The sequence below is a fragment of the Cibotium barometz genome, chromosome 5, assembly GCF_041138505.1.
Source record: "Cibotium barometz isolate CiBa-2024 chromosome 5, ASM4113850v1, whole genome shotgun sequence".
In the NCBI taxonomy this organism is placed as follows: Eukaryota; Viridiplantae; Streptophyta; class Polypodiopsida; order Cyatheales; family Cibotiaceae; genus Cibotium; species Cibotium barometz.
Genome location: NC_141050.1, coordinates 64872383 through 64881935, shown reverse-complemented (window position 1 = coordinate 64881935; position 9553 = coordinate 64872383). Strand labels below are relative to the sequence as shown.

General features: G+C 41.8%; 1 protein-coding gene across 1 annotated transcript; it reads left to right on the top strand.

The window, feature by feature from the left end:
- Nucleotides 1-250: 250 nt before the first annotated feature.
- Nucleotides 251-8871, top strand: LOC147638768 (uncharacterized). Its single transcript, XM_086798815.1, has 5 exons — nt 251-354; nt 425-711; nt 2210-2328; nt 6891-7072; nt 7158-8871. The coding sequence occupies exons 1-5, from the start codon at nt 251-253 to the stop codon at nt 8824-8826; spliced, it is 2361 nt and encodes a 786-aa protein (XP_086654941.1). The 3' UTR covers nt 8827-8871.
- Nucleotides 8872-9553: the final 682 nt, after the last annotated feature.

The window sequence follows — 9553 nt, the reverse complement described above, 5'->3', positions numbered from 1 at the left end:
ATATTGAGGGTTTTGGCCACAAGTTTTGGGATATTTCTCATTAGGGGAGTACGCTCTTTTGTGTTCCATGCAGTTATTCTAGTGTGGTGACAATGATTGCTCTATTCCAAGCCGTCATCACATCGGCCTCGAAAGTGGGAGTAAGCCAGGCTACTAAAAACTCCTGCTACATTCTACCCAAGTAGTGGGTGCCTGATCCTGCATAAGCATTGTGGTCCACCACCATAGTGCATTACCTTTCGGAAAGGTCATGGCGTTCCATATCTTCGATGATTCGGTCAAGGTACCTCCAATATACGCAGCATCAAACTGCTACAAAAACGTGAAAGCCTTGAGTTTATCCTTTGCGCCACTGTATTTCTCAAACCTCGCCCCGAACCGCCTTCCTTATAGTCCTTCAGTTTACCCTGCAATTGCTCTATAGAAGAGGAGCGACATCCCAAGCTGAAAATGTGTATGGCAAGACGTTGAAGCTCGGGAGTTTGAGCACCATAATCCTCCCACCAAGGGGCACCTTTGTCCGAGTAGACTGGCTGGAAACTCGGAGGAAGGAGGAGAGGAAGGCCAGAAACAGTCTGCGAGGTGAGAGCCACAAGTGTCCCCGCACAAGGGGGAGGCAGAGAGCATGGAAAAGCGAAACTATGCGCCCAACAGCTCGGCGGGAGAGGAGATATGGCACGCGCATGCAAGAGGAGGGGACAGTAGCCAATGGTCAGTGAAGGGAAGCAATGATGCCTCAGGGGGTGGCGGTAGGTAAGAAGGGGCACACACTAGGGGGGAGGTAGGCTAGCGTAGAAGGATGGCGAAGTAGAGAGCAACAGCAGTATCTAGACATGCTAGATGGCTTCCCAAAGTTATTTGCAGCATCCTATGTGGAGGTACAACATACCACTACACTGAGCATCACAATGAGTTGGTCAATAATCCAAAACAAACATGTATTTTTGTGATTTTAATTCAAATTTCCTTATTTATTTAGATATAAGTTGTTGGATCAAGCTCAATTGCAAGGAGTCGGTTAACAAGGACCAATCCCAATTGTATGCAATGAGCTGGTTAACACAAAGCCATTCCTAGTTGTATCCAAGGAGTCAGTTGATGCAAGCACAACCCTAGTTGTATCTAGGAAGTTAATTAACAAAGACCCAACCCTAGTTGTATCCAAGGAGTTGGTTAACACATTTCACAACTCAATCCTAATTGTATCCAAGGTATTGATTAACACAGGCCCAACACCAAATGCATCCAAGGAGCTAATTAATGCAAACCCAATCCATCTTGTTGTCGAGTCACATGGTACCTTTGACTACCTTGCAAGGTCCAACTCCAATACCCTATGACGTTTAAAGCCTTGGTTAAACCCATCATATGATTTATCTCAAAATCCCTTCTGAGGCCTCCCTTTGTGGTACCGCGGTTTCCCTCGGAGTAGGCTGCACATATAGTCAGCTCAAAAAACCGAACAATTGTAAGTCAAGAATCAGTTCCACAATTCCAAGCCAGGATCTTAAGTTTACCCTGAAACTTCTTACAAACGATTGAGATACAAAGTTCAATAGCCATTTTTGGTATGCTATGAAATGAGTATGGTTGATCATCCACCACGGAGTGATGGTCAGACAGAAAGGGTCAATCAAGTCCTAATATGATGCTAATAGCATATGTTAGCAATGCGGGATATAATCCTCTTGCTTGTAGTGAGACATCAGTAGGCACTATTAATATTCCTATTTTGCATCGCCTTGGGTACCTCAACCTTAGTAATGGCGAGGACTCTATATTGTAGGTGCCCCACCTTGCCATGTCATTGGAGTTAGGTCTAGCATTTCATGTTGTTGCTGGAACAATGATTGTGTGCTTCCTTCCCACCTTGCTCTCACAATTAGTATCAGAGCCGTCCCACCCACACTTGAGAAACCCTCAGCTCGAGCAGTTCTATTGGGGAGAATCACGTAAGACATGCATGCACATGAGAGGAAGTAGGAAGAGAGCAAGCTGATAGCAAGCAGCCCGACAAGGGAGCAACAAAAAAGAAGGCGCATGTCGGGTGTGGCAGGCTCGAAGGCTGCAACCTAGAGGGTGAAGGAACAAAGGGAAACCCTGCACTGAATGGGGCTGAACTGAAAATAAATAGTTGCATGGGGGTGACAGTAAGCGGACAACCTTTCTTACAGCAAGGAAGGGTGACGAACTGGGCTGAACTGAACAGAGCCAATAGCCACAAACCACTTGAACTGGCTCGGCCCGGACACTAAGTTCAGGCAGCAGAAAACCAGCATCGCAGAATTTGTCCATGTCACCAGTTCGGGCAGCAACACCAGTCTGTGGGTGAACATGCTGTCGAGAAATTCTGTCCAAGCGGGCAAATTCTAGGTTTTTGTAGTTTCCGATCCTTGTAACATGTATCTCCCTTGTAATGCGCCCTTAAGCCGTAGGATTTCCCCCTTGTAAAGGGGAAATTAAAGGCTCCCATCCAATCACTCAGAAAAAGAATTTTGGAACATGGTTCGAAGGGCAGCCATGGGGTATTTGAGCACCATCCATATGCATGCTCAATGCTTGAATTGATGCACGGGAGGCACAAAAATCAATGGCTGCTGTTTTAAAGGATTTTGAGAGGTTACCTTTTTGGTGATTTTTTGGGTCTCCCACACCCAAGCAACCCATGCAGCAAGGCATTGTTGTGTAGCTCTTCTCCATCACCATAGGCAGCTGAATATACATGTGTAACCACTTATTTTACTCCTAATGGGGTTGCAATGGATCCAAAGAAAGTGGTTGCCCCTTGCGATATTGAAGATGCATGGTGATGTTGTGGAAGCAACCACATGAGGGCAATAATAGATTAAATCAGTAGTAGCTTTATTCATGAGCATCAGTCTCAATATATAGACCTCAAATACATCAGTATGACCTCACATGTGAAATCACAATAGTAGGAATCCAAGATCCTAAATCATAGCTACCAACATCCTACATTCCCTCAATCAGGTGATCAATCACATGCCACCAGATCACACCTAACTCTTGTTGACACATCATTTATTGATATACATCATTGGTGACTCTAGAAACCACGAGTTCTCCTTCACCCCTCTCTCTCTCTCTCTCTCTCTCTCTCTCTCTCTCTCTCTCTCTATATATATACATATATATATATATATATATATATATATATATGTATGTATGTATGATTTAATTCTAATGTGATGAGTTTGGGCATGTTCTTGAATTCATCTCGATATATATTTCTGCCGTAATAGTGGGACATGCATATTTCCATTTGTAAAATTTTCATCCAAGTTATGACTAGCTAATTTGTGATAATTTTTTCTATCTTAGTGGTGTGTATGCCCTATCAGCTACCCTTAGTTTTGTATTAATTCTTTCTATCTTTGAAAATAAAAATAAAAATTGGGAGACTAAAATGAAATAAATTTGGACTATGGTTTGATTAGCCTTCTCCCTTAAGTGCTAGCCTTCATTATGGCTGAGTCTGCCTCAAACCTCCAAAGATCTGACCCTAGGTGCTGATGACGTTAGTGGGGATGTCATGGTTTGCAGGATCCCATTTGACATTGGACAGAACCTCTTTCTAATCTTGATGGTTTATAATCGATTGGATGACTACCATGAAGTTATAAACTGCACTACTTTTAAATTTAATTCTAATGTGATGAGTTTGGGCATGTTCTTGAATTCATCTCAGTATATGGCGCATAATGATGAGTTGTGGATGTTTGCCAGTAGAGAGCTAGGTGTGAAGGAGAACTCACTCATTGCTTGCTTGCATGTTCTTGGTTGAGATTATGGCTCGATCTATTTCATCTTTTGCAACCCACAAAGAAGTATATGGGATATTTACAACTGTAGTTGTGAAGCCATCAGTGATTTCAGAAGCTCCAGAGACTCAATTCGTGGGTATTGCTGTTGATAGCAAGAGAGGTTTCGAGATCACACCGTTCAATCCTTGCATCAAAGGAAAAATGTGATCCTATCTTTCAGCTCCGAATCCTTGCACCTTAGACTAGGATCAACCAGGCCTCCAGATTGTCTCACATTGAAGAGAAAGGCAAAGCACTCTACAAAGGTTCAAAAAATCTCTTTAAAGAGGCAAAGGACAAAACCAGCAAGTGGTTCAAAGGAGATAGATGCGTCTGATGACGAGCTAATGGAGGTTGAGACTCTAAACAAGGGCAGCAAAGCAATTATCTCATTAAAAATAAAGAAGGGATATTATCCCTTTGGTCTAAATGAGGTCTTCAGCATTTATGTGATGAAATGTTATCCTGCTGCTTCAAACTATGTGTATAGAAGGTTAAATAAGGATTGGGTTCGTATTTTGACCCGACTTTATTGAGGACCCAAAGCAAGAGAAGATACTTGCAATTTTGATGCCCTGTAATCGTGCTACAAAACAACCCCTTGATAAACTCGCAAAAGAAGATATTCATAAAGTTGAATATTGGATTATCTCTGGTCAACACTCCATTAGTGCTGCAAAAAGCTTGCAAGCTCTAAATATGGCTAAAGTGACCCCTCCACTGCGTCAGCAATTCAGGTTCAAGAGATCTAAGATAATTGTAAATTACCCGCCCAAGATTTTTCGTGACATTTCCAAGGATGCGAATTTATCTGTTGCAAAGTCAATGCAAAAGGAGCCATTCCTCGATCAACTTCTACAAGCTCGAGCACAATGGCATGCAAACGGTCGTCCTAGTAAACCTTTGCCTGGTGTCAATCAACCCAAGATGGACGAGTCTTGGAAGGTACTCTTTTGATTCTTTGCTATATCTTGGTAAATCATAGACCTACATTACTTCTTCTTTACTTCTTCATAGATCTATAGTTTTAAGTATAGCAGTAGCATAAGAAAGATGCATGTAAGGCTTCTTCTCAAACTATATAAACTTAATAGTTTGGTTTGAAATTGAACTTCAAGCCTCACCTCTCTGTGATGGTGTAGCACTTGCATATCTAATTATGGCTCGAACTTAAGTTGGAGCCTTACTTGCAAGTGCTAGATTTGCATACGGAGGTGATGCTCAAACCTAAGATCGAGCATCACCATTATATACTAGTTTAGCACTGCAAGTGAGGCTCAAACTCAAGTTTGAGCATAAGCTCCAAATGATTGAAAACCCATAGATGCATAATTCCTCCTAATATTTTGTGATATCTATAGTGAGGGGGCTAACTTCTTACTTTGCAACTTTGCAGGCCTTTGTGGAGACCACGGAGCACACATTACATAAGAACTTTGTCAAAAATGATTTACACTTGCTTCTATGTGATGATGATGTATGGCAGAACTGGGTTAAGATCATGAGGCTTTATGCAAAAGGCTTGCTACCAAATACAAAGGGCGAAACTCAAACTAAAGTTCTTGATCAAAATCCCAGACTTCCAACTTTGAAGAGTGGGCAAATTCAGCAGGCACCAGGAACAATCCAACTAGGCCCAACGTTGTTTAGGTGCATTTTAGGCCTTCAGAAGAGTGAAGTTTTGGACATTCAAACATCACTTCTTGAAAAGAGAATATTGCTTAAAAAGGAAAAGTAAACCCATCAAAGAATGGATATGGAGGAGATGGCTTGGAAGCTAAAAACAGATCGAGTTCTCATTAGGGGAAGGTTGAGGTCTATGGGGGCCCTTTAAGCTGCCATATTATGTTTTTAAGTACTTTTGCTTAAGGACTCTAAGCATACTTTGACTAGGCCTGACAAGGGGATCTTTATGCAATCATTATTTGAATTTCTATTTTTTCAAATATATATTTGCTTGAGCTAAAATGGGGGTAACTTTTTGGTTTCCCCAAATTCAAAATGGCTGGAAAGCCTTCCCTCCTCTCTTCCCTCCACGTTTAGGTCCCCCCCCCACTTTCTCTCTCTACATTCTCTCTCTAAGACGCCCTCGTTTCTCTACCACTCTCTCTCTTCCCCTTTCTCACATTTGGGTGTGCCATGGCTCTGCATCTCTGATTAGTAAGCTTCCATAACCTCTGAACTTCCAAATGCAGATATCTCACACTCTCTCATCCTCCATGCCTCATCTTTTTATCATTTTCTACTCTCTCTCTCTCTCTCTCTCATGTGTTTCCCCCATTGAAGTGCAGAAAATCCCTCTGTCAACCTCCATAGCTTCAAAGCTTACCATTTTCCATTCTTGCATTGTTTACCATACATATCCCCTACTTCTGTCTGCAATCTACATCTCTCTCTCTCTCTCTACTGCATTATGCTGCAAAACCTCAATCTACCATTTTCTATGCCTCTTGCCATCTTCCTTGTCCTTTCTCCTATTACCTAATCAGAAGATCTATGACCTTCTAATATTTTTTACAGCAAAACTTCATTGCACTCTCCTCAGAATACCCTATCCTCACTCTTGCATTGTATTCTACAAGAAGCTCTTTTCAGCATTGCCTAACCCTAAAGAAAATGCCACTTGAAGATATATCTAACAGAGCACCAAAGTTCAGGTTACATGTAGATTTGGCTGCTGAGTATGCTACAATCCGCAGCACAAAATCAAGTGGTGTGACCGATGTGCCATTGGGTACTCTTCGATCACAAGGGCGAAAATGTATTGACCTCTGGACGAATGGATTCATATACCCTATTGACCTGCTCACCAATGCTCCACCTCATTTTGTTAATATCACTACATTTCTTAGTTATGTAGGTGATGGAGCTAATGGTCTATTTGGCTATTGTAGGAGGCTTTCTTTTGTTGCAGCTCAGGAATCGCATTCAAGACTGCATTTCCGAGGCTTATGGCTTGAGTTGCAGAAGCAACACAAGAAGGACATTGATAGGCTTGAAGAAGTGGTGAAGAACTTGAAAACTCAGAATCAGGAGCTCCAGCTGAACAACTTTTTGCTTAAGCAGGCCTTTGATACTGAACGGGACAAGGTGAATGCAGCCAAACAGGATGCACGAAACAAGCAACGACATCTTGCAAGCCTGAAGAAGCTTCCAGTAGGCTTTCGACAACGGAAAAGAAAGCGTCAGTCCCTAGAAACCTTGGCAATCCTAAGTGGAGCAAGAAAACGTCGTGTACGAGCAACAAGGTAACTTCTATTCTTGCCATTGTTTTGCAGGCCTTTCTGTTTTGTGAAACATATTGATGTTATTTTGTATTTATGTTCCATGTAGAGATATTGCTGGGGATATGATGGGATATGAAGGTGGTGCTGAGGAATGTAGAGCAGGCATATTGAAACATGTTGTTAAGTTATCAGACATATATAAGCTGCTAGAAGATCCCACATGCAAAATATCTAAGCAAATCCGAAACAGAATTTCTGGAGAGCTGCAAAATATGGTAAGCCCCATACAGATTATGGATGCATGTGATAGTGCTGGTGTCAGTAGGAAGGGATATGAAGCCATCTACAGGGTGTTTACACTAGGTCATCGTGCTAAAGGTTTTCTTCGACCCATGCTACCAACTCCATACAGTGTAACCATGGCAAGAAAAAGTGCAAACTCAGAAATTGCGACCATGTTAGGTGGCTACCGTCATGTGGAGGATGCTCTGCCTATATGTACTACAAAGGTATTTGAATACAACAAGTACAACAATGTCTTTATTGATTTAAGGACCCTTCAAAGAGCTATGATTTCTTATTATGGTCTAAGCATTGAGGAGTGCCAAGGTCAGGCTATGTTTGTGTTAAAGCTTGATGAGTGTCAAATTGTAAAAGGACGAAAATTAGAAAGAGTCAGCCTAACACTTATGAACAGGGCTATCAAAGGAAATATGGAACAGGATGATAATCTTCTTGACTGTAGTGCACAAGCCTCAAATTCCAACAAGGGAAGTCAATCTCAGGGAAAAGATTACTATGGAGTGCAATCAGAAAAGAATATATGGTGGTTGGCAGCATTTGAGCTTCCACAGGAGACGAATGATACATTGCGATGGTACCTTACCCGAACAGGCATCCCAAATGTCATATCATTGCAATCAAAAGGAGAAACTTTGCATGTGGAAGATGTAGGAACATTTACAGTTGAGTGGCACATGGCAGGTGATTTAAAGACATTGAAGTGTATGCTGGGATGCAAGCTAGGAGCAAATACTTTTTTTCCATGTATTTATTGCTGCCATTCAAAATCAGAGTATATTGATCGCGGCAAAGCTTCAGGCAAGGTTGCAGCCACCAAGACGACCAAATCTCATGCAAAGGGCAAGAAAAATGTACAACCAACTTCAATGAGTGCAACGCAAAACAAAGATCCAAAGAAACCTATGCAGTGGGTTAATGGCATCATGAATTGTAATACCAATTGTCCGCCTAATCGTGATCAAGAAGATATCTCATGGAGCCCTATATTAGAGATTCCACTTTCCCGTGTTCATATTTGCACGCTTCATGCTAGGTTACGCATAATGGACAAATTACTGAAGTTACATATCAATTATGCATGGAATATGGAGCCTGAACATCTTCGCAACGAATGCATCAATAAGCTGGAAGATGTCCTTTCAAGTGTGGGGCTTCATGGTGGTGCTGTAAAGTTGACTAAGGATACTAAAAAGTCAGGACCGGGTCAGGATAATCCAAACAAAATATGCATGGGTGGGTCCAAAGCAAGACACCTTCTCTCAAATTACGAGGGGTACAATAGTCACACAAAATATGAATTATGGAAGGCCATTTGTGAATGCACCACTTATCGTGGGAATAATGCAGAGCTTGGTCTCAAGCGGGCAAGGCTGTGGGAGTCACTTGACAAAATGATTCAATTGCTAGAAAAGGCTCCACTTGTTGCTGAGGAGATTGCAAACTTGAAGACTGCAATACATACATTTACTTAGCAAATGGTTGATGCATGGGGAGAAACACATATCACCCACTATATGGTATTTACCTTTCTATCTATTTACTGATATTAATCGCCAAATAGTAAAATTCTGATATGATCTTTGTTGCAGCACATTACATTTGCCCACGCACAGTTTTTTCTCGACGAATATGGTCCAATGGCAATTTGGAGCACCCAAGGAATGGAGCGCTCTCATTATCAAGCTAAGGCAGCATACTTTAAGAACACGCGACATGGTGGAGGTGGTAAGGAAAAAAGTAATGCCTTGCATGAGATGTTTAATTGGTTTTATCGCAGTTTGGGAGGTCGACGCCGACAGAAATCAAAAGGGCAGGTGTCATTACTACGAAGGGTTGTAAAAAATGTCAATCTGCAACGAGCAATTGCATGGCGAGCATCAAGTGCCGTGCATGGGATGCGTGAGTGGTTCGCTGCGCGGAGGCGTATGGGTCGAAAATGGGTTCCATATTAGAAAATTGTAACCTTTTTTAAGTTAGAGCTTTTTTTATTAATGTCGAGATTTTTTTTATTAATAAGTTTTTTTTCAAAAACTATATAAACCTGTGAAAGTGAGTTTTAAAATTACATTTTCACGTTCATTCACTCGTGTAAGTCAATGGATGGCTAGAACTAAGCACACTGCACGCAAAACTGAGAACCCAAACGTACCGTCTGGTGCACACAACTTAATACACGCAGTAGCCGCGGCACAGGCATTT